The sequence below is a fragment of the Rhinatrema bivittatum genome, unplaced genomic scaffold (genome assembly GCF_901001135.1).
Source record: "Rhinatrema bivittatum unplaced genomic scaffold, aRhiBiv1.1, whole genome shotgun sequence".
NCBI classification, from domain to species: Eukaryota; Metazoa; Chordata; class Amphibia; order Gymnophiona; family Rhinatrematidae; genus Rhinatrema; species Rhinatrema bivittatum.
The window spans coordinates 10,382-36,447 of record NW_021820742.1 but is presented as its reverse complement, the minus strand read 5'-3'; the positions used below and the strand labels follow the sequence as shown (position 1 = coordinate 36,447).

Here is a 26,066-nt window from a genome sequence, read left to right as displayed (position 1 = left end):
GGTAGGGAAATAGAAGTGGAAGTGGGATATTTTATCAAGGCAGGATTCCCTGGTTTTAAATTCTGCTAAGGGTAAAAGCCTCAATACTTCCATTCAAAATTTACCACATGGCGCCCAACGTGGTTTAAATCTCCTGTAGAATTAAATATTATTTTCCAGTCATGTAATTTTGCCTTTTGCAGCAGTTTTTATAATTAGTTGCAATGGCTGACCCTTATAGAATTAGAGCTTCTCAAGAAGCAACGTTCCGTAAGTGGGTTGAAGCCAATCATATCAGGGAAGATCAGTCCTTTGTCCTGCATTTACAAGTGGCCAGTGACTCGTCACCGTGCTTTCATGTTGACATTTGTCGTTTAAAAGCTCTTACTGCACAGGGCAGACACCAGGGGCTAAATAGAAGAGCGGAAGAGGATTTTGTTCCTTTTGCTCTCCCTGATTGTCAGATGTCTTTTTCACTTGGTAAATGCTTATTTGTAGAGAATCCGGTAATTCCGGTTTCTGAAAAAAGAGGGGGCTTGGCGTTCACTGAACCGCGTCCGCCTCTTGATGCTATTTTGTCCTTTGATGCCCCGCCTGTGGATCAAATTCCGGCAGGGAAAAAGAATGCGTTTTACAATGCCCTATTGCACTGCTTTCAAACGCTCAGAGATCATTACGGACAAACCTCGTTTTCTTTGGGGACGCCTGGAGAATTCGGGACCCGTAGTGAGATTGATCGAAAAGCAGATAGAGTAAGGCGGGCTTTGGGGACGCTTCCAGCTGATGTTAATCTGATACCTGAACATCTGGCCACTAGACTAGTCGCGCTTGAAGCTGTTACTGGTGCCTGTAATTCTCGTACCAGACATTATATTATTTCTACTCTGATGCCACAGAATTTGGTTCCTCCCCCCTCATTCTGCGATAGCTGGGGCAGTTATTACGGGTGGACTTATCGTTCGATATTTGGGAAACCGTTAATCACAAATCTCGGTGAAGTGCTGCGTCATATTTTGCAAAAGTTTGGTATTTCAGCTGCATATTCTCTTGGCATGCTGGTTACTATGAGTAATTTTGATCAAGTATGGGAGATTTTAAAAGACGTCATGCCTGATACCTCTATTCGTATTGATCTTAGTAATCGTTTAAGTGCATTGGCCCCGGCAGATCGACATGAGCAGTTCCCATTCATTATCCAGCAAGTCTTCGAGGCGGCTGGTCGTCCATTAATCCCTTCTAAGCCTCTTAAACAGGCTCAGCTAGGGTCTGACAGACCCAGGGAAAGGGGCAGAGAGATCCAGCGCACTCAGCCTGAGAAAACTTCAAGACGGGTGAGTTTTCATTTTAGGAATCCTTCTTCCCAGGATAGAAATCAGAGGGACTATAGGGGGTTTGGGAATTCTAGGCAGGATTATACACCCCCCCCTCCACGAAATCCCTCTAATACTGGGTGGGTTCCCCGCTATCCTGTGAGGGATAATCGTGGGACCCCTCCTGCCCGCTTTCCAGCTCCTGAGAAACCTCCAGCGGTGTCCGGAGCTGTAACTAAGGCGGACCGCCCTCCCCCTTCTTCTCACAAAAAGCCTGTGAAGCGAGCCACTTTCCATGGCAATGCTGGCTCCACGTCTAAACCCCCTGTGGATCCAGAATAAGGAGCAGGGTGATCTATTTGTGGGCATGATGGACTCAGGTACTACTATTAATATCCTGACTAGAGAATGGGATACAATTCAATATTTAAATGAAAGTGTCACAATTACTATGTTTGCAGGGAAGCATTCTCAAGCTCCCTTAGCGACTGTAGAAATCTTTTCCCCTTACTTCAAAGGGTCCCGTACCATAAAAGTGGCATGTTTATTTGATGAGGAGGATCCTTTTGCAATTTATTTCACACAGGCTGCTGTGCCTGTTTTGCCTTCTATGATGTTGGAGGACCCCCTTTATGGCTTTGAGGCTGTAAAAGCTTCATTTTCTCCTCAGCTCAAATCCATCATTGGAGAGGCTGAGCTGCAGAATTTGTTTACTGAATGGCTTAAGTTAGGAGTCGTTCAGCTCTATCATACCCACACTGGTTTAGTGCAGACCCCTAAGCCGATAGAGATAGTTTTAAATAAGCCTTTCAGTCCTCAAAAACAGTATCCTGTCCATAAGAAATTCTACAATGATTTAAATATTATTATTTCTCAGAAACTTACTCGGGGTGTTTTAATTGAGGAATATTCTGAATTTAATTCACCCCTCCTTCCTGTGCCCAAACCAAATGGGAGTACTCGTATGGTCATTGACTATAGAGTACTTAACGCCTCTTCTGAGACAGTTGCGGCTCAGACGTTGAATCCTGCATCTACAATTGATAATTTGCCACGTCCTAGGTGGAAAGCCACCTTGGATCTAGCTAATGGTTTTTGGAGTATTCCGATTAGCACTTCCCCTGTCACTGCATTCACATTCAGGGGTAAGCAGTATCAGTATACCAGGCTCCCTCAGGGTTTTAAAAATTCCCCTGTTTTATTTTCTGCTGCCGTTGAGGAACTCCTTCAGCGACATAACATTGATAATGCTGTTCCTTATGTTGATGATATATATCTGGCTTCTGATAAGCTGGATGTGCTTTGGGATTCTGTAGTTCAACTAATACAGGTACTGGGTGAGGAAGGCTTTGTAGTTAATTTTGCCAAAGCCAGAATTGGTTTTGAGGAAGTTAAGTTTCTGGGATTTTTAATCGGGGTGGCAGGTGCTAGCCTTGCCCCCACCCTCCAAGAAAAGATTATATCCTTCCCGGTGCCTAAGACATCTCGCCAATTGCAAGTAATCATGGGGACACTTAATTTTGCACGTAAAACTGTGCCTAGTTTTGCCTCATTAGCAGCCCCCTTGTATGATTTGCTTAAAGGAGATGCCGTTGTGGCACGTGATTGGACTGCTGTTCATTCTGAATGTTTGAGAGCGCTGCAAGAGGCTGTCAAGGTTTCAGCCCCTTTGGCGCACCGTAAATCATCTAAAGATTTAGATGTCACGTTGCAGGTTTCTGATTCTCATTTCTTGGCTACAATCAGTAACCATGCTGAATCTCAGCCCATATGTTATATTACACATACTTTCTCTCAGCCTGAGAGGAAATTTAATATTGTGGAGCGTACACTGACGGCTGTCAGATATTGCCTGTCTAAAGTCTCTGCTCTTGCTCAGGGTAAGATTATTCATTGTTATACTGGGATTCCTCAGTTACAGGCTGTCACTCGCCATTCCCTCCCAGAGAGTAGGGCTCTCTCCACACGCTGGGTGCAATGGCGTGCTGATCAATATAGAGACGATGTGCAATTCCATTATCAGAATGGTTTGGCTGATTCTGACATTATTTTAACTTGTGAGGATCTTTGCTTAACTACTGAGACGGATAGGCTCCTTCCTCCTATTTATCAGAAGGTTCAATTGGTAATTTTTACTGATGGTTCTGCCACACCCTCGGGTGACTATCTTACTGCATTTTTTGCTGGTGCGGCTAATGTTATTTTAACTCCTAATAAAAGGGGTCAGTGGAAAGTCTTTGCCACACATACATGGCGATTAGGTGATATGAGTTCACAGCAGGCGGAGCTGATTGCCTTTCAAAAGGCTTTGACACATATTGAGCAAACGCCCAATTTGGATCCTGAAAGATCCGTTATGGTTTGTTCTGATTCTACATATGTGGTGTCTGGGTTTAATTCACATATGAAAGTGTGGGAAAACAGTGACTTTTTAGATGTTACAGGCAAGCCTATTGCACACAGAGCTCACTGGAGATTAATTTTTTCTATTTCACAGAAACTTACTGTGCAGGTGCTTGTCTTGCATGTGCCTGCTCACCAGACCGTGGGCTGGTACTCTCGTTACAATTCTTTGGCAGATGAAGCAGCTAAATTGGCTGCCTCTCAGCAAGAGATAACTGTAAGGGCACGTCTTGCTAGGCATGGCTCCTTACATTTGAATGCGGCTACTTTGTGCCAGCATTCAGATGGGGTTTTGACTAGAAGTCAGGCAAAGAAAATGGTCAGTGACTGTTTGGATTGTCAGCGCACAAATCCCAAACGGACTGGACACCCTTATGTTGAGGGGATACTTCCACGGGGAATTAGACCAGGGCAGGTGGTCTATATGGATCATGTTGGTCCCCTTACTTCTTCCCGTGGTTACAGACATATTTTGGTTGTACTTGATTCCTTTACTGGCTTTGTGTTTCTATTTGCACAGAAACGCATTACTGCTATTGTGACTGTTAACCGTCTGGCTATTGTATTTGGTATTTTGCCTTTTCAGTTTCTTTGCACAGACGGCGGTCCAGCCTTTAAAAATGCTGAGGTTGAGACCTTTTGTGCTGATCATAGCGTTACTCATCGATTCTCCTACCCACATCGTCCAGAATCTAATGGAATGGTTGAAAGGATTAATGGTGAGGTTAAGCGTAGTCTGCAAATTTTTGCTTTGCAATCTAACCCCAGTAATTGGTACCTTCATCTTCCGGAGATCCAAATCCGGATTAATAGTACCATAACTGCCAATCATGAAGCTCCCGCTATGTCTCTCTTTGGGTTCTCTATGCTTGAAAATATGGCCTCCTCAGAAGCTATGGTTACTTCTGACAAGGCCTCTCGGAGTCCAAATCCTTTTCAGATTGGTTCCGTAGTTTTGAGCAAAACGCATGTTCGTGGCTCTTTAGAACCATACTGGTCTAATCCCTTTATTGTTACAGAACTTCTAGGTGACTCGGGACTGTTGCTTTCTGACTCTGAGGATCCAAAGAATAGGAAAGTTGTGTCCATTAGAGATGTCAAGTTGGTATCCGAGACATTGGGGTTTTCCGGTACCAGAGCCTCGGTTCAACCCCCAGCCTCTGCTGCATCCGCAGTTTCCGCTGATGCCAATGGGTCAGGAGGATCTACCGCTGCCCAGCGCTCCCACTGCTCCAGCAATTGATGTCATTCTCAGCGGTGACATGGCTGTGCCTACCCCGGAGCAGGACGATCAGGTCGTTCTCAGTGTAGCTTGTCCCGCATCTGAGCGTCCTCCATGTTTCACTCGCTTTCAGCAGAAGCTTTTGCTTGCATGCTGTATGGTTTGTTCCCCAATCAGTACCTTTTTGCATGCTGTGTTTCTTTTTTACAGACCTTATTGTAAGTATGTTATTGCTTGCTGGGTGCTTTTAATTATTGCATCTCCTATCTCACTATTTTATCTCTTATCTAATACCCAGCTGCATTCCACCTTTTCTCCCGCAGCTTCACAGGAGCTCCGTTATTCACACTCACATGTCAGTAAGCGCTCACCTTCTGAGCCTTTGTCTCTTCTGGCAGTGCCTTTGCCTTCTGGTGTTATTCTTGTTCCATACCATGGCTGGCTGGTGCAAGATCCTGTTTTATTGCATATTGATGTTCCTTTCAGGTTTTACACTCACCAGGTTTGGCAAGGCATCTCTCCGGAGTCCCTGCCTGCGGGTCTAGAGTCCAGACTTGTTGCTCTGTTTCTGCAGCTGGAGCGTTCCTCCCTGCAGCTTTCTTCCATCACTTCGGAATCTCCTCTTGATGGCTTCCGTGCAGAGTTCTGTTCGATTAGATATCAGAACTTGTTCCTGGGTTTCAGAGCAGTGAGTGTCAATCTTACTGGGATCCTTGAAACTCCATCCTGGAAACTGCAGCACTGCTCTCAACCACATATTGGTGCTTCTGAACAGTTCCAGCGGCTGTTTGCCCTTCGTCCTTGTTTTCATAATGGATCTTGTGCCTGCATCAATCCCCTTTCGAAGGTGCCTCTGGAGGACTCCTTGTCTGGCTCTAATTATGAATTTTCAGGTTTGATTAAAGGTCTCATTTTCTCCTGGATGGACATCTTTCCTGAGGTAACTCTTTCTTACGCTAATTATTCCACATGGGGGGGAGAGGATACAGGATTCCCCCTTCCAATGATTAAGGACTCTCTGTCTTATGTTTGTAGACTACCTTATGAAATTCTGTTTTTAAATAGTACACATTATCATGTCTTTTGTGATGAATTGCCTGTCTCTTTTACACATTGGCGTGGAATTTCTTTTTATAATTTATCTTTGTGGAATAATGCGTGTGGGAATAATCCATTCTTTTGTACCCGTTCCTCGTCCACCCAGAAGAATTGCTTTTGTTGCCCTAGTTGGCAATATCAGGTTAATCTTTGTAATAAAAGGTTTTCTAATAGGGTATGGGGACCCTTCTTTACTCAGGAGGCTAATTTTTTTTCAAAATGCACCTGTGCTAGGCCGGTCTTTGACCGCTGCCTGTATCAGGGGTTTAGCTGAGGGGTTAAATGACACTGAGGTTACTTCTGTGTTAGATTTAATTGTACAGACAAAATGGCTGAATGACTCATTTCCCTTGCCCGCTTGGGTGATGAGAACAGCCAACAGAAAGCGCAGGAATGCTTTGAAACAGGAGGTTCAAAATACATTCCTTAATCTTAATGATAGAATTAAAACTGCTATAAAAGGTATTCAATCCAATGAATATCAGCTAAGAGCAGGTATTTTTCAATTAAGGGATTACTTAGCTCAAACCTTACAGTTAGGGATTGATGCCATATCCACAACTGATGAGAAAATACAGGTTCTAGCAAGAATAGAACAGCTTACTCACTTTATTGATGGTCTTACTTCCCCAAAACCCAAATGGGGAGACCTTCAATTGGGAAAAATATTAGAGGAAATAAACCTCACAGCTGAGCAAATTCAGTATGCCCATGTTGAGGCTTCACAAGTTATTTTGCAGGTCAGCAAACATGAAATGGGAAAAGAACCATGGGCAACCTTAGGTTCAACCCTAGTACAAGGGGTCAGACGTATCTTTCTCCCAATCACTACTCAGGTCTATAAACGTTGCTGGGAAATCCAGAACTTTGGTCAGTTCTTGGAAAGCTCAAATGGAAGCAACACCTGGATTAAAACAATTAAAATCTTTGAACCAACCCACTTGTGTATTAATAATGCTGGTTATCACTGGATCATAGCACAAGGTTGTCACAAAGTTCCTGTAACTGTGTGTAATTCCCTGGTGCAGGTCTCTAATACTTGCCTCACACTAGAGGGAGAAGCTGATTGTCCTCTAGAACCGAATCCCGGTCCTCTAGTAGAAGTTTTTTTGAAATTACCCAATGGATCTTATATCCTTCGGTCAAACAAAGCACAGTGTGGGTTTCAACCGGGAATATTGTATTTAGTTACTGCACTATCTGTCATTAAGTGTGGACCGTGGGAATTTTTTCCTACACTTAGTGCCCGGTTAACTGAAACAATAAAGTACATGGAATTTAAACCAGTACAATTCACTGAGTTAAAAATGTTATTGACTCATGTTTTAAATGTAAATGTATTATTAAGAAATTTGTCTTCACTTTGGTTAATGTCAGAGGATGAGTTTTTACAGCATCTGAGAATGATAGAACTAACAGCTAGTGAATGGGAGCTGATCCTAGACGAGCTACTGAAGCCAGAGGTATTTTCAAATGCCCTGGGTCGTGCTTTTTCTGGATTAGTGGGTGGAATAGCTAAAACAGCTGTTGGTGTAGTTAAAACCATAATGGAAGGGGCAGGTGGACTCCTTCATGACTTAGGGATCAATTTATTCCCATTAATCCTGGGAATCATAGTAATAATTGGTGTTCTTTTCTTCTGTCTTAAGAGAAATTAGAACGAAGAGCAGCGAACCAGAAATGGCAGGTGTAAACTCAAAGATACATATTCCAGCTAATCCTAGGAAGAATGCGATGATTGTCTGCCTGGGACCTGATCTCATAAATGAGTATGCTGATTATGGAAGCTGGATGTATTCAGAAAACAATCCTGATACATGTGCACCTTATTATCTGCATAAAAACTGTGATATTTTATTTAAGTTCCCACAATATTCCTATTGCTGGACTTGGCCAAGAAGACTGGCATCTGTTCGTGAAGCACTACGAAGAACCTTGAGTGCTCACATTTGTCAGTGTGCTCCCTGGGAACTTGTGCCCTGCTACTTCAATATCTACTCTTTGGCAGAATATCAATTAGGATATGGACATGGCCTATCAAATGCCAATCCTGTTGCTTCAGATGGAAATTCAAGAGCCTCCAGCCCGGGGTTAAGCTCGAATTGGTTTCCAGTATCTAGTCCACCGTCTTTTGTGACGGATGAAGAATTAGATCCAATACACCTTGCTCCGGCTAATTCTCTAACAGACGAAGGACAAGACTTTATGCTTTGGCTGAATGCAGCTCTCTCCTCTGAGGATGATCAATCAGTCATTCTCCAACATCAGCAACCAAATCCTACTCAAGATTCTGCTCCGACTAGACCAGCAGTGGAAGGCGAGCAAACAGATTCCAATATCTATAATTAGTCAGACTGACTTCACAGATATCTGAAACGTCTGATCTGGCTGATCTACTGAGAACTGTGAATAACTGTCTATTATTGACTGGACTGGTATGTGTCTTATTCAAAATGCACCTTGCCATTTCAGGATCGTAGCTCGTCAATTGGTAAGTATAATAGGCATTTAATGCCCACAGATCCCTACACATGATGGAATCAGTGATGTCACATCACAGATTTCTGACCCATAGAGATTATTTTAATTATGAACCCTCATCTTACTTGACTGGATGAGCAGCTTCAAATTTAAAATTTACATTCCCTGGGTATGAATGTTCTCTATTTCCCATAAGGAAATATTGAGAAACTCTTTATATCTGGTTATTATTAGAAACTAACTCAGATTTGTCAACTCATATCTCTTTATATTCAATTTGGTAATGTAACCAATTTTTATTACACTTGTATTATTACATTTGATTTTCACTTGTATCTATGCAATGATTGAGCACTGACACAACTTATTATATGTAGTTTATTGTGTGATTATTTTCCCCCAGGCTTATTAGTGCCTTACTGATTTATATGTATCTAGCTATGTCTAGTATTTGTTTTACTGACTCCATGGGGGGGTGTCAGAAAATATCTTAATATTTTGTGCTTTATTGATAATTACTTATATTTAGTGAAGTCAGTAATCAATTAGCCATAAAGAAACATGTTAGCATTTAATACCCATAAGCCTTTACTTTTAAAAGCCATGACATTGGTCATGGCTGTGCTGAAAAAGCTTCAGCACATAGCTTTCACCTTTCCCCTACTTAAAACCTCAAGATTTCACCTTTGTCCCACTTTCAGACTTTGAGAGTACAGTTGTTTACCACTTTCTCTTATCTCAAGTAAGAAAGCACCTGCATTTTATGACATTGAGCATCCTAACGCAGGTGTCATGATTGACCACCCTAAAAACAGATGGCCAGCCAATTAAGTGTGACAGAAGGGAGTGAAAAAGATTTTCTCTTAGAACTACAAAAGAAATCCAATTAAAAATCAAAAATGGGCGAAGCTATAAACAGAATAAAATTTAGATGTGTTGATGGAAGTGTAACAGCGACCCTGGATCAAAGGGTCTTAAGTGTATAAAACAGTGGCAGTTTGAGGGAGAGGGAGAGGTGCTACTTAGACTTTCTTCGCACGTGATTGAGAGAGACACAGAGCGGGGTGCTTCAGATAAATTGGTAAATATAATTTTTATTCAAGTATATGAGAACCTTTAAATTGCTATTGTTTCTACATTGGCAGATGTATTAGAAATGTATTAATTTCTAAAAAGATGACATTAATAGACATTTATCTGATATTAATAATTTCAATCACTTTTTTAATGGTTCTTGCATTGATTGTAGGATATACTCTGGTAAAATTAAGATTTGAACATAAAAGTGATTCTTAGTCATTTAGAGATATTTATTCATGCCTTTCTGTATCTGTGAAATAAAGAAAATATTTTTACAATAAACTGACTGGTTTATTTATGCATGATGTGCTGCAAGAATTAAAGGTTAATAAAAAATTTCTGTGGTAGATTCGAACACACCTCTGAAAGTAAACTTTTTTGTCTCAAGGCAGAAAGGGTAGGGAAATAGAAGTGGAAGTGGGATATTTTATCAAGGCAGGATTCCCTGGTTTTAAATTCTGCTAAGGGTAAAAGCCTCAATACTTCCATTCAAAATTTACCACAGCCATACAATATGTTTAAAACTAAATACAAGTAAATGTGTGCATTTTATGTAAGATCACACTTTTAAAGTACAATAAGTCTCTGAAAATATTACACCAGGCCTTAAGACACCAATACATCTCCTATTAGGAAAACGGACCAAGTCAGGCTGCTATAGAGTCCTACACAGAAACTACACGCCAGCAGAAAACCTCACCTGAATCACGTGCTGTCCCTCACCTAACATAGAATAAAGAGACCAAAACGCATAACAAGAAGCATGCAGACAAAAACTGAATTGGAAACTGCAACAAGCCAGAGTCTCTGTATGCAGTGTAACAAAGGAAAAAAGAAACATCACACATCCTTATAAAACAAATCAAGAAATATAAAATCATCAGCAGTAAAACTGTACTAACAAAAAGAACATATTTCGAAACAGCTGATGAGTGGAATATCCAATAATTAAAAACTCATATAAAACATTTCCAGATACCAACAAAATATTTCAAAATAGTAGACACAAAGATCCAGTAATGAAAAATAATAAGGATACAAAAATTTTTTTGCTCTGCATACCTGGGAACGTTTGATATCCAGGTGTCCTGAGATTGTTCTGAATTAGCAGGAGGTGGGGTGGTTTGCTTGGAACTTTCTCCTCTCTCAGTCACATACCAGCGCTCTCTCTCACACTGGCTCTCAATGACACACCTATACACACATGCTCTCAGTCACTCACATATACAAATGTTTTTTCTCTCTCACTTATATAGGCTCTTAATTACACATTTACACACATGCTGTCTATCTTTTCACGCTTACACACACACAGGCTTTCAATCACATAAATACATGCTGTCTTTTTCTCTCACACACAGACTCTCATTCACATGCTTACAAACATGTCCTCTCTTTCTCTCATTTACACACAGGCTCTCAATCACATACTCACATGCTCCCTCACCTAAATCAGCTCTCAATCACACACAGACACACATGGTCTCTCTCTCTCATTTAAACACAGGCTCTCAATCACATACTCACATGCTCCCTCACCTAAATCAGCTCTCAATCACACAGACACACATGGTCTCTCTCTCTCATTTAAACACAGGCTCTCAATCACATACTCACATGCTCCATCACCTAAACCAGCTGTCAATCAGACACAGACACACATGATCTCTCTCTTACTTATACACACAGGCTCTTAATCATACATACACATGATCTCTCTCACACACAAAGGATCTCAATCATACACACATACTCTTTCAAACAAACAGGTTTTCAATTACAAACTTACACATACAGGTTCCCAATGGTAAACTTACATTCATGCTCTCTCTCTCACAGGCAGGATCTCAATCACAGACATACTCTCTTTCACATATACAGGCTCTCAATCATTCACATACATGCAATCTCTCACTCACACACACAGGATCTCAAACACACATGCTTGCTCGCTCATTCACTCTCTCTCTCCCCCTTCCCCCCCCCCCCGGGAACTCGCGGCAGCAGCAGCCACCTCCCAACGCTAACCTCCTTCATTTTCAGCCCTCGCGGAGGCGAAGGCGGAGTCCCATCGGCCGCGGTTGAAGATTTTCATTTTCCTCCGAGCCGCGCTGCAGTCTTCTTCCCGCGCAGGCACCCGATGCTCTCCACTTCCTCTTCCGGGCCGCGGGAAGAAGAGAGCACCGGCGTGCTCTCTTCTTCCCGCGGCCCGGAAGAGGAAGTGGAGAGCATCGGGTGCCTGCGCGGGAAGACCCGCGCAGGCACCCGATGACTCCAGCGCTGGCACCCGGCTGACACCCGATGACTCCCGCGCAGGCACCCGGATGACTCCAGTCGGCGTGCTCTCTTCTCCTCCCCCCCGCGGCCCGGAAGAGGAAGTGGTGAGCATCGGGTGCCTGCGCGGAAGAAGAGACCACGCTAGTGTGGTCTCTTCTTCCCGCGCAGGCACCCGATGCTCTCCACTTCCTCTTCCGGGCCGCGGGGGGGGGGGGGGGGGAGGAGAAGAGAGCACGCCGGTGCCGCTGACTCCAGCTGTCCTGCCGCGTTCCGCCCGGGCTGACAGCATTTTAAGCCCGGGCGGCGGAGGACCGGGGAGCAGCTGGGTCAGCGGGGAACCGCGAAGTATGGCGACACGTGTCTGCGAGCCAGATGCAGCCCTCAAAAGAGCCATATCTGGCTCGCGAGCCATGGGTTCCCGACCCCTGCCTTAGGCCAACCACCTGGAGGCTCAGAACTTTCGCCTTCTGTCTGCAACTTCTTGCAAAGAGAAATGAGTTAACTCAGCTTAAGAAAGAATCAGCTAAAATTAGAGCACCTTCTCCCTGTACAGGATCCAGAAAATCTTCCTCCACTGCCACAATGGAAAAAATGTCCGGGGTAGATGAGTTACAGTGTATTCTGGTAGGATAAAACTTGTGATGCAGAAATCTCTCCTTTCCCACCCCCACCAATGATATGTGTATAAAATATCTTCATAAAATAGGAAATGGATGATACTCCAGAAAAGGCATCCCTAATGGAAATAAAACTGAAGAAAAATACCAAATGTATATAAAAATCCAAAGGTATAATCAAAAGATCCCAAAGAGCAGAAAAGTCATATTGGGCGGCTCTTATCAAAGGCATCAATCTGGCATAATTGTTAGAAAACATAATCACCAAATGCCTACCAGAATCCTTTTCTAATAGAAATAGAAACCAAATTCTTAAAGGAACAAAATGAGGGGATCCTGAAGTTGATGTAATACATCCCCCTTGGGAATCAATAACCTGGCAAGACCATATTTCAGCACATTTCCAACCAGGTGGCAGCTGTTTGGATTGAATTCATCATTTTTTTAGGTGAAAGTAAAACTAAGAGCAATCTGAGTAGCCAATGACCATTTTGTTCTCTGCCATTTCTCTGTTGGATCTCAGAGAGAATTTTCTCTGGATTTTGAAGATCCTGGATACATGGCTCAAAAGTTAAAGAAAAGATTAGAAAATAACTTTAGATTTAGAGAAAAAAGTAAGTTATTTTTTTATTATCACTGTCAGTGTGCCTTATCAGTGCTGCTAGCAGAAGACAAAACTGTAATCTTGCTGTCAGTTACAGTTTAACCCTATATAACAGCAGATGAGGACTGCACAGGTAAAAAATGTCAGTGTCTGTAGAAACATATAGGGTTAGAGTGTTTTGATTTTCTTCTGCAGCATGTGCAGAGTGGCTAGTGATTATCCAGTTGTTTCTCCTGGATACCTTCAGATTCTACTCTTTCACTATATTTCTTATGTTCCCCATTCTCACAATTTTTGATTAATGGAGAGAAAATATTACTATCTTCTTGTATTTTCCAAAGAGTAGATCCAATTCCTTGTTGCTCACTTCCAGAGATAAGCAGTGAGTTTCTCTGAGCCCACATAAATTGTTTTTTAGACCTTTCTTCCAGGAACTTATTCAAACCCCTTTTAAACCTAACTATGCTAGATACCTTTATCACATTCCCCAGCATCAAATTGCACAGCGTACTTATGCATTGAATGAAATAATGTTTTCTATACTTTGTTTTAAATCTGCTTCCTGCCAATTTCATGGAGTGTCCCCTAGTCTTAAACCTATTTGAAATAGTAAATCACCATCCTATATTTAGTTGTTCCAGCTCACTTATGGTTTTATGAATATCTCTTAGATCTTCCCTCAGTTGTCTCCTATCCAAGTTGAAGAGACTTAATCTGTGTACCCTTTCTTCATATAGAGTTGCTCTTTCCAATTTATTTTTTATTCCTGTAAACCGTTTTGACAAAAATTTATTTTATAAAATGGTATATAAATACCTCTAAATAAATAAATAAATAAATTTAACATTTATATTGCCCTTCTCTGTACTTTTTCTTGTTCTGCTATATCATCCTTGAAATGGACAGGGCTGGTGCAAGGATATTAGGCACCCAAGGAAAACATTCACCCTCCTTCCTCACTGAGATTTTGATGATTAAACTCAACAATCATGATCAGACTGAGGGTCCATCAAGTCCAGTATCATGTTTCCAACAGTGACCAATCCAAGTCAGAAGTACATGGCAAGATCTCATGCTGCTAACAGCTAGGGAAAAGTAAAGTAGTGAGTTTTCTCAAGTCTGTGAGGTTAATAAGTTTATGGGCTTTTCCTCCAAGAACTTGTCCAAACTTTTTTTAATCCCATCTATGCTAGCTGCCGCATCCTTTGGCAATGAATTCCAAAACTTAATTGAATATTGAGTGAAAAATAATTTTCTACAATACATTTTAAATGTGCTATTACTAACTTTATGGAGTGTTCTCTAACTTTTGTATTTTTTGAAAGAGTAAATAACTGACTCACATTTACCTGCTCTATTCCATTGATGATTGTATAGACATCTAACACATTCCCCATCAACCATCTTTTCTCCAAGCTGATCAGCCCCTACCTCTTTAGCCTTTCCTCATAATAGAGCCATTCCTTCCCTTTTATCATTTTGATTGTCCTTCTCTGTTCCTTCTCTTGTTCAGCTATATGTTTCTGCGATGCAACAATCAGAATTACACACAATACTCTAGGTATCATCTCATCATGGAGCAATACAGAGTTATTATGACATTATCCATTTTATTCTCTATTCATTTCCTAATAATTCTGCTTGCTTTTTTTAGCCCCACAGCACATTGAGACAAGGATTTGAAAGTATTGTCCACAATGATGCACAAATCCTTTTCCTGGGTTGTAACTTTTAATACGGACAAACACATAAAAGGATATTCACCTAAACAATTTATGTAATAGTACTTAATTGCTCAAAGTTCTAATGAACTTGAAGGAGGAAAAGGACTTCAGAGAAAATGAAGATTGCCATGCCTCAATCAGAGCTGTATTAAGCGTATGCAGTTTCCAATCATGGGTCAAAAATTCTCCATCTATAAGCTCTTTAGTATTAAATCCAAAATAGTAAATACAATTTTTTCATCAGTCATGTAATTGAAGGGTTTGAGGTCAAGGAACCACCCCATGACTCTCATATTGGACTTTTTTTTGGGGGGTTTTTTGTTTCTTCCAGAGGAGAGATTGATGATCAGTCACAAACATTAATTGCTGTCCTAGTAGGTAATATTGAAATGCCTCTATTGCCACTTCACCAACAAGGCCTCCTTCCTGATTGTTGAGTATTACCTCACCCATGGGCTTAGCTTCTGACTGGTGAATGCCACAGGGTGTTCTTGTCCATCTTTCTCTTGAGCCAAGACTGCCAAATAGCCTATCTCTAAGGCATTAGTCTGCACATAAAGGATTTAGGGAAGTCTGGACTTATCAAAACAGGATCTGAACATATCTCTTCTTTTAAACTCTTGAAGGCATCTTCAGCTTCTGCAGACTACTGAAGCTTCTATGGGGACTTTATCATCAATCACATGAGAAATTTGGCCTTCTCTGAGTAATTGGGTATGAACTTTCCATAATAACCTATGAGACCTAGGAAAGCTTTCCCTTTAGCTTTTGTTTGTGGGATTTACACCTGGGTGATTGCCTTTCCAGGCCTGTGGATGGACCTTCTTTCGAAGATCATTGCCAAAATATTTGACTTCTTACCTCCTTAATAGATACTTCTTGGACTGGGATATCAGTCCCACTTTCTGTAGATTTGTTAGCATGGTCTAAGATTGCCGTAAATGTATCTTCCAGTCTGGGCTGTATATGACAATGTCATCTAAGTACGTAGCTGTAAAAGCTTGTTATGGCCACAACAGGTGGTCGATCAAGCACTGAAACATCACTGGAGCCCCATGGAGCAGGAAAGGCAGGACTGTGAACTGGAGGAGTCAATCTGGTATGGAGAATGCAGTCTTCTTCTTTGCTGCCGCTGAGTGAGGGGGACTTGTCAATACACCTTCATGAGGTCTAATGTGGAAATAAATTGGGCTGATCCCAGACATACAATAAGTTTGTCCACTCATGGCATTGGGTACACAATGAGTTTTGAAACCTCGATAACTTTTCTTAAGTCTACATAAAACCTGATGATACCATTAGTGTGTTGGACTAGTCAATATTAGACTCTATTACTCCAAGTTGGAGCATTTTCTTTACTTCAGCTCAATGACATGATATCTAGCCTTTGGAATCCTGTATAGCTGTTGGCAAACAATGTTTCTGGGAGCAATATAATGGTAGACTCGAGAAGATATCCTTATTCTGGTGCACCAACTGTGTTAGTGGATGTTTATAGACCAATTTCCTCTTCCTGAACAAGTTTACACATCAGAGCAACTCTTTTCTTCAGGAGGTTTATGTGGAAGATTTGAGTTTTCTTTTGCTTATCCAGTTTGGCTATTTTGTAATCCACAGGTCCTGTTTTCTTTCTTGCTTCAAATGGAATTTGCCATCAGGATATCAACTTGATCTCTGAAGATGGAAGGAGGACAAGGATGTGGTCGCCTGGCTGTAATTCCCTTTATACTGTGGAGTGATTGTATACTCAGACGTGGGTAGCCTGGGCTATCTCTAAGCACAGGTTTTCAGCCTCCCATGCCTTTCCTAGCTATTCCTATATTTAGATAATGTAATCAACTAGGTTATATCCAGAGGCTGGCTTCTCTTCCCAAGTTTTTAGAGCTATATAAAGGATTTCCCTTGGTCTTCTCCCATAGAGAAACTCAAAAGCCCTATTGAGTTCTGAGGTACTTCTTGGATAGCAATAAGTTTCAATGCTTACCATCTTCTGCCACAAATATTTCAATATCTACTTCAGAGTTTTGTTGAAGCACTCAACCAGGCCATCAGATTGAGGCTGATAAATTGAATTCTGCATAGTTTTATTCCAAGCAATGTGCAAAGTTGTTTTATTACCTTAGAAATGAACAGAGTTCCTTGATCAGTTAACATTTCCTTGGGAAGAACAAACTGGGAAAAACCTCCTTTAGAGAGGTTGCTGCCATTTTGGTGTTTATATTTTGTAATGGTACAGCCTCTGGATATTTTATGGCATAGTTGAGGATGACTAAGATATATCTATTCTCTCGAGTAGACTTTCTAGTGGTCCAACTAGGTCTATGGCCACGCTTTTAAAAGGGGTTTCTATAATGGACATTGGTACAAGGGAAGCTGTTTGTACCTAAAAGTTTGGTTAGTTGACAGGTGGTACAGGATTGGCAATAAAGCTGGACCTCTTAATACAGGCCAGGTCAATAGAATTGGGCCAACATTTTTTCTAAGGTTTTTTCTCCTCAAGGTGGCCTCCTAGGAGGTGGCTATGTGTGAGTTGTAGGACTTGCTGGTAATATGGTTGCGGAAATAGAAGTTGTTTATAATTTTGCCATCTAAATTCCTTTTTTTTTTTTTAAATGGTACAGCAGGTCCCCTTTCATTATATAATAAGGGGGAGTGGGATTCCTATCTTCTTTCCCTGGGACTACTCTCCTATCTACCATCTGTATAAGTTAATGTGCAAACTTAAAGAACTCATGCTCTCTTTGGGCTCATTTAAAATTTCTGGGTCTCTCCACCCCCTTTCATGCAGGGGGTGTGTGTGTCAAATATTTATTTATGTATGTATTTATTTATTTATTTATTTATTTATTTATTTATTTATTTAAAGCTTTTTTATACCGAATTTTGTGATACAAATCAAATCAAATCGGTTTACAAGGAACAAAACGATAACCATAACTCGAAGGAGCAGAAAAGTTATAATGAAACAAGGGGATGAAACTGGGAGATGGAAAAGCAGCAGGGAAGTAACTCAAAATAATGAAACTATAGAGATGGTAGGTATTAGAGAGTCCAACATTTGATCTATGGCAAGGCTATGCTATGGCCGTGCTAGAATTGATTAGGGGAAGGCTTGTCTGAACAGCCATGTCTTAAGTTTTTTTTTTAAGTCATTAGACATTATTCCTGTCTGAGGTCCAGGGGTATGGCATTCCAGATGGAAGGACCAGCTGTCGAGAAGGCCCGTTCTCTGATGGTGTCCTGAGTTGATGGTGCCGGCCATCCATTGCTCCTACCATATGACAGGGGCCGACCAATGGCACGGTAGCCCCTGTGACATAGTAAGGGCGCCATTTTGAATACCGGCAGTCGATGGCCCGAGTGCAGGAGCTCGCTCCAGGACCCCCGCTGGACCACCAGAGACTTTTGGCAAGTCTTGGGGGGTCAGAAGAGTGGAGGGTTGTAGTTAATTAAATTTAAAGGGTTGAGATGGGGTTTTTTGGGTAACGGATACATATGTAAACTAATGAATGGATCGGGGCCCCCCGAGAACGGATGCAACAGATTTGGGTCTGGACGAATATGAATACCGAATAGGACGAATCCATCCCTGCTGCACATCCCTAATAAAGACTGAGAATTTATGAAAGGAAAGAGAGTTTAAAAAAAAAATAGAGATGGAAAAGAAAAAAGAAATTACTTACCTGATGATTTCATTGAATCTACAAGGAATTTAAAGAACCTATTTTTAGAAATAAAATTATAATAAAAAGAAAGGATACATAAGTTAAAGGATAGAGAAAGCAAATTTTGTATTAATCTTTTTCTGACTTATGTTGTCAACTCTGTTTGACTTGGGTTATTTTCAGAATGTTATGTAACAAACTAAAAAAAATGATAAAGAAGTTATTTGCTCTAACTCTACCAGTTTGAGTCTGAGTGTTTTCTCCCTAAGAACATTAAGATAGTGTACATTTACCTAGTGATCAAAAAGGTATACAATTTCAACTTATGGTTTCTAATTCTTTATTTTTGTAAACCTTTAGCCCCACTACTAACAAAGACCCCTTATATTGGAAGGCCAGGTTAGCAACTATTCTAGTGGGGACTTGGGGTGTGAGTTGCTCTCAGGGGGCGGGGTTTACACTATTCAATTAGGCCTCAGCCATCTGACATCCAAAGAGAGAAGAACATGGGAAGAAAATGGGGCTGTGTATGCACTGTGGACAAGCTGGCCATGCTGTTCAAACATGCCCTATATGTCCGGGAAACTGGCAGATCTAAGTCCTGCAGGAGGACTCTTCTTAGGTCTTACTGCTCCTCCACTCTCTCTTCCTGTATCCTTGATCTGTGAACCCTTAGAGTACCAGACACTTGCCCTAGTGGACTCAGGGGCAAGAGGCAATTTCATTCTACAATGATTAGTGGAGCACCTGCGGATCCCCACTACCACTATGAAGTCTCCACTACTTCTGTCATCCATTCATGGGGAGCCTTTTCTGGGTGAAGTAACCCAACTTACTGAACCAGTTTGTCTACGGACCAGTGCTCTCCATTCTGAAACTATCTCCTTCTTTGTTTTAGAGAAGGCCATGCACCTTATAGTACTGGGATTATCGTGGCTGCAGCTGCATATGCCTCATATTAGGTGCTACAACCCAAGAAAAAGATCTAGGCATCATAGTGGATAACACATTGAAATCATCGGTTCAGTGTGCTGCGGTAGTCAAAAAAGCAAACAGAATGTTGGGAATTATTAGAAAGGGAATGGTGAATAAAACGGAAAATGGCATAATGCCTCTATATCGCTCCATGGTGAGACCACACCTTGAATACTGTGTACAATTCTGGTCGCCGCATCTCAAAAAAGATATAGTTGTGATGGAGAAGGTTCATAATGCATTCCATGTTTCCCTGCTGAAGCCTCTGATTCTCTCTGGATTTCGGAAGAAACCACTGGATCCCATACCGTTATCCACTGATGCTGATGTCACCTACCATGTCCAAGACGTCTTGAACATCAGGAAACATGGCAGGTAGGGATGTGAATCATTTTTTGACGATTTAAAACAATCGTCAGATATATTTTAAATCGTCAAAAATCGTTAGAGCTGCGATACAATAGCAATTCCCCCGATTTATCGTCAAAAAATTGTAAATCAGGGGAGGAGGGAGGGCGGGAAAACCGGCACACCAAAACAACCCTAAAACCCACCCCGACCCTTAAAAACAAATCCCCCACCCTCCCGAACCCCCCCCCAAAATGTTTTAAACTACGTGGGGTCCAGTGTGGGGGGGGGGGTGTCCCAGTGCGATCTCCTGTGATCTCCTGCTCTCGGGCCACGGCTGCATTAATAGAAATGGTGCCGGTGGCCCTTTGCTCTTTCCATATGACAGGGCAAAGGTAGCGCCGGCACCATTTTGGTTCCTGTCACCCGACATCACGTGAGCAGGAGATCGCTCCCGGACCCCCGCTGGAACCCCAGGGACTTTTGGCCAGCTTGGGGGGGCCTCCTGACCTCCAAAAGACTTGCCAAAAGTCCAGCAGGGGTCCGGGAGCGACCTCCTGCACTCGTGCCATATTGCCAATATTCAAAATGGCACCAGCGCTACCTTTGCCCTCACTATGTCATACGACCCGTATAAAGCAGTTAATATAATTGAAGGAAAAGTTGAAAATATTGAAAAAAATTTAAGTACATTTAATAAAATCTGAAAAGGCTAACATAGACAGAATGGAAATTTTTGAAAACCAACTGAAAAGAGCCAATCTTAGAATATTACATTTTCCTAAGACAAAATTAATAACACCGAATGATTTGTTTAAAAGCTATTTAGTGAATATATTGAAGTATTCAGATCCTGCATTACCAGCAATATCCAAATATATTCCCTTCCACAATCTGATAATTTAGAAGAAAATCAATTGGATGTAAATCTGAATCTTTCTGAGTTGCTAGAAAAATCATTTGAAACTACTATAGAAACAAGAACTATTCTAATAGTTCAGTTTCCTTTCTTAACAGCAATAGATGCTCTTCTTAGAATATTTTTTCTAAATCAGAACTTGATTTTCTATGGTAAGCAAATCAGGATTTTTCCTGATATTGCTAGAATTACGCAACTTAGAAGGAAAAACTTTATATCAGTTCGAGGAGAGGTACTAAAACAAGGGGCTAAGTTTTTGTTACGTTACCCATGTCGATGTTTGATTATCTATTAGGATTCAAAATATGTGTTTAACCATCCTGTACAATTGCGCTCTTATCTTGAATCCCATTCCTAGGACCACCATTGAACTGGTTATATATGTTTTAGGTGGAATGAACACAATAATTGAAGTAAGAGTTTACCAGTATCTATACCAGAATACAGTTTGAATACCAGCAAGAGGACTTCCATGTTCAGTCCCATTGCCAGAAAGTAAAATCCACTCGGCAAGTATCTGGAAATAGCCTCCTTACTCATCCTATTACAATTGGAATACCACAAGCAAAGAGATTTCATGCTTGTTACCTTACCATTGAAATTTCTGTTCTGCTCTTGAACTACTATCTAGTGCCAAGTGCTACATATGTCTCCTCATGCTCAACCAGAAATTGGATAACCATTGGAATGCTTTCAGTTTTCAAGAAATATCAAGTTCACTGGTACCCCCAGTTCATTGCCTAGACTCCTCATCTATAGCCTCGGCTGCAATAGAATCTTTGGAGTTCAGCCTTTCCTAGGATTCTTCAATTCAACCCTAACTTTGTAGTTCTGTTCTTCATCGTTCACCAGCTTCAGCCTTGGGAAAACTCAAGTACGGATTTCCATCAACTAATCTCCCTACCATTTCCAAGATGGTATATGGAAAATGTGCTTCCTGTGATCTTGTTTGTCATTACTCAAGTAAGAACCCAAGATGTAGTCCAGATGTCCTGCAATCCATTGTGATGTATAATCTCTGTCTTCAGTGATGTTCTGTGTATATCCTCGTCTGAATATTTGACTACCTCCATTCCATGTCTTTAGCCTGTATATTTCATCACTTCAGTCCCTCACCAAAGAATTCCAGCTCCAGTTCTTGGACCCTCGATCACCCCCTGATGGTATGGAGGGTATACCCTAGTCTCTTCCAATATGAAGAAAGGAGGCTTGAGAAGGGGGTATTTGAGGAGGGGATGCTGTCTCGATGCTGCTCGTGGGCCCAACCACGAGCAGCCTCTCACCTTCCCTGGCCAACACCAAGCCTGTCTTTCTGCGGTGGGAGAGCTGCCCCTGATGCCGCCTTTCCCTGTGTGGTGGGTGCGCTGCCACCATTCTCTCCCCAAAGTCTGGAGGTCGCCAACATCACTGCTCCTCTCCACGGCCCAGGTGCCACTGGCGCCTCTGTTTTTAGTGTGGCGGGAGCCGCTACTGTTATTCCCTCCTGTGAGACTGCTGTCACTGACACGGCCCTTCTTCTGTGGCAGGAGTGCTGACACCAGCTGTTTGCCACCACCACCGCTGATGCTGCTCCTGCTCTGTCCTGGCCCTGGCTTCTTCTTAGGTGCACAGCCATGCCTCTTCTCTATATTTAAAGAGCCCGCAGTGGGAAAAGCCCCACGGCCCTGTCTGATGATGTCTCCCGGTGTCTTATCTTCAGCCCCATAAAAGGGCTCTTCACTAGAGATGTGAATCGTGTGATCGATCGTCTTAACGATCAATTTCGGCTGGGGGGGGGGAGGGAATCGGATTGTCACGGTTTTGTTTTTTAAAATATCGTGTAAATCGTAAATCGGGGGAGGGCGGGAAAACTGGCACACTAAAACATCCCTAAAACCCACCCCGACCCTTTAAAATAAATCCCCCACCCTCCCGAACCCCCCCAAAATGTCTTAAATTACCTGGGGTCCAGTGGGGGGGGTCCCGTTGTGATCTTCCACTCTCGGGCCACGAGTGCGTTGATAGAAAATGGCGCCGGCGCCATTTTGGTTCCTGTCCCCGACGTCACGAGCATAGAAGATCGCTCCCGGACCCCCGCTGGACCCCCAGGGACATTTGGCCAACTTGGGGGGGCCTCCTGACCCCCACAAGACTTGCCAAAATTCCAGCGGGGATCCGGGAACGATCTCCTGCACTTGAATTGTGTTGCTGTAATGAAAAATGGTGCCGGCCATATGGCCGGCGCCATTTTGCCACACGGCCATATGGCCATATGGCCGTACGGCGCCATTTTTCATTACGGCAACATGATTCGAGTTTTTTGACGATAAATCGAAGGAATTCCTATTAAATATCGCCTCTAACGATTTTTGACGATTTAAAATATATCGGACGATATTTTAAATTGTCAAAAAACGATTCTCATCACTACTCTTCACCAGTCCCTCATCGCCTTTGCAAGGAGCCTGTCTGCTTCTGGATTCCTCATCTCTTCTTTTCTCATCTTCTAGGAGGTTTCTGTGGTCCATTATTTCTCCTTCAAGGTCCATTGTTCTTCATGGGAGCTCCCTTGTCTTCGTCCATGGTTCCTGGTCTCTCTTGGATCCTGCATCCTTGTCTGTCTTGTGCCTAGATGTTCCTGTCTCCAGATGTCCCAATCTTTGGATGTTCCAGTACTTCTGTCTCTGTGTCAAGTTGTCCCTGATCCTCTAGTTCCTGGCTCTGGGTAACCCAGCCTTGTCTCACCACCGGATTCCACCTCCAGATGACCATCCTGAGTTTGCCTGAATCCATGTCTGAATCTGAATCTGAGTCCTGTTTCCGATCATTGTAGCCCTTTTCCAGTCGGATCCATCTTCAAGTGCTGCCCGGATTCTCCATCCATCTTGAGCTTCAGTCCTGTGCTCGTTCTGATCTCCATGTGGTCCATGACCAGCCTCTTCAGGTTGTGCAGGGCACACAGTGGGACAGGGTAGTCCATGACCAACCCATAGGGGGCTGTGTAGGGCACCCTGAGGGGCAGTGCCTGCATAAGTCTCCTAGTGCCTCATCTCAGCCAAGTCTAGTGTCTCATCTTGGTAAAGTCTTCTAGTGCCTTATCTCATCCAAGTCTCCAAGTGCCTATCTCCCATCATTGTTCCAGAGTCATCACCTGTCCTCGACCTCTGTCCATCCTGTCGCACCTGCCGTTCCAAGGCGGCAGGTCCGAATGGGCTATCAAGTGGCTGTAGGTCTACCCCAGATTCCAGCATTGTGTTGCTGGGTCTTCTCTGGTGCATTTGGATTCAACAGAGGTCAGGCCCTGAGTCTTCAGCCCATCCACACATCTCGCCTGCCTCAGCGCTTCGGCCATGGCCCAAGGGCACTCTCTCTCTCCTAAATAGGGTCTGCTCCCTAGTGATCTCACAACAGATTCTACCAGTTATCCAATACCAATTTCAGGGTCACTGATGGAGCACTTTTTGAAAATTTGCAACACATTTCCTACCCTCTAGTTCTCTGGTATAGAGGCAGATTTGAGTGATAGATTACAGGCTACCATTAGCAGGTTTGAGGGATACACTACAATATAGGGATGTGCAGCTTCAAAATTTTCAATTGTTAAGTTTTCTTATTTTTTAGGGTTGGTGAATTTCATCAGTTCCAAAAAAACAACAACAAAAACATGAAACAATTAAAAAAAAAAAAGTCCAGTCCTCCCATGTCCCTCAATCCCCCTCCCATCCTTCCACAATTTAACCTGGGGCCAAGGTCTTTCCAGCTAGGCATTCCCAGGCCTAGATTGGGCCTTCTTAGGCCCCTTAGATGCCTACTTCTAGCACAATGCAAACCCAGCTTTAGTGCAAAATAATTCTCACTTTGGCCCCCACTTACCTCCTTCCCAGGGTCTTGGAAAAAGCTTAAAGAACAGAAGCAAATCCCAGTCATTCCTGCCCCAGGTTTTAGATTTTAAAAAAGTTGCCTTCCCTCCAGTGCAGCTGGTGCCATTTTGTTGTACATCTGAACATTTGCACAGAAAACAAAATGGTGCTGAAGTTATGCCACATTGGCTCTATCTTCCAGGTGCACAGTGTAATTTTTAGAGTTATGGATCCAGGGCAGGAGTGAAAGGGCTTTGCTCCTGCCCTTTATGCTTTTTCCAGGACCTAGGAATGGGGTAAGTAAGGGATGTGGTGGTCCCATAAAATTTGAATGAGGGCAGAAAGGGCCAGGAAGGCCCAACCAGTTAAACCTAGGCCCCAGGCTGAGTTTGAATTGAGTCGGGGGGGGGGGGGGGGGGGAGGATGGTGTTCAGAGGGACCCATGGAGGACCCAGCTGGACCTAGAGAGGCAAGCCAGACAGGCTGAGATCACAGGTTAAATTGTGTAAGACATCAGGGTGATGGAGGTCTACTAGAGACAGCTTTTTAAAAATACAATGAAGACAAATACTCAAAACGTTTTGGATATTTTCATAGGGGCCATTTTCAAATCACTCCATTTGGAACAAAACAAAAATGTCATCCTTTGTTGTATTTGTTGCATTTGTTTAAAATGAAAGCATATGCCTAATACTATACTTGATCCAAATGTCATCTGACTCAAAGTAACTTGAGTTATTGTCAACCAGCAGTCTGGCATATATGACTGTGTGTGGCATCTTACCCTGACTAGTCAGCCTCAGCACATCTCAGTCTCAAGATGACAAGGCTAGGTAAAGGTGGTACCTTCGAAGACTTTCAAAAATCACTTACAATGGGCCCAATGGCACTTCCCATCTGGATGAAAAGAAATAGGCCATATGCAAGCTCAAGAATGTAAAATAGATTCCCTTGTTAGGTATCTAATAAAAGGCTGTGGCCTTTGATATCCAAAATATGGTCTGTTTTGATTTATTGTAAGCCTCTGTACCAGTAGGAAGGGCCTTGCTGGGTGTTACACTTACCCCAATTAATGGAATCCTTGTCTAAGGCATATTCATGTTTTAACACACAAGGCTGCCTTACATCTGCATTCACATTTGAACTTGCATAATTGACACACAGCACATTCATAGTTTCTCCAAAAGCAATATAAACTTTTTAATTGATAGGATGGCATAAGAATGCTAGGAATCTTTGGAAAACATATTGTGGTTCATTGAAGCAGCACCATTCACAATCAGATTTATTATTCATAATGCTGGTTCCAGTGAGAACAATGAAATGTATTAACAGGCTTTTTTTTTCTGTCTGTTTTTCTTTATATTCTTGAAGTTAATAAATGAAGCTTGGAATATTCCTCTTATATTAGTCATCATTTCAAACACCACTGAGGGAATGCTAAATGAAAGTGCACTATATGAAGCTATTTTCACTATTCTAAAACTAACAGAGTACTGCTGCACCCATCATTGTAAGAAATAAG

At 42.3% G+C, this 26,066-nt stretch overlaps 1 protein-coding gene across 1 annotated transcript; it reads left to right on the top strand.

Moving 5' to 3' along the window:
• Positions 1–2,398: 2,398 nt before the first annotated feature.
• LOC115082062 lies at positions 2,399–9,049 on the top strand. Its single transcript, XM_029586324.1, has 2 exons — positions 2,399–5,854; positions 7,662–9,049. Exon 1 carries the CDS (start codon positions 2,794–2,796, stop codon positions 4,933–4,935), a length of 2,142 nt encoding a protein of 713 aa, XP_029442184.1. The 5' UTR covers positions 2,399–2,793; the 3' UTR covers positions 4,936–5,854; positions 7,662–9,049.
• The last annotated feature ends 17,017 nt before the right edge of the window (positions 9,050–26,066 follow it).

What these genes read in the sequence shown, in the direction of transcription:
- LOC115082062 (XM_029586324.1), top strand. Translation starts at nt 2,794, where the DNA reads ATGGGGACACTTAATTTTGCACGTAAAACTGTGCCTAGTTTTGCCTCA.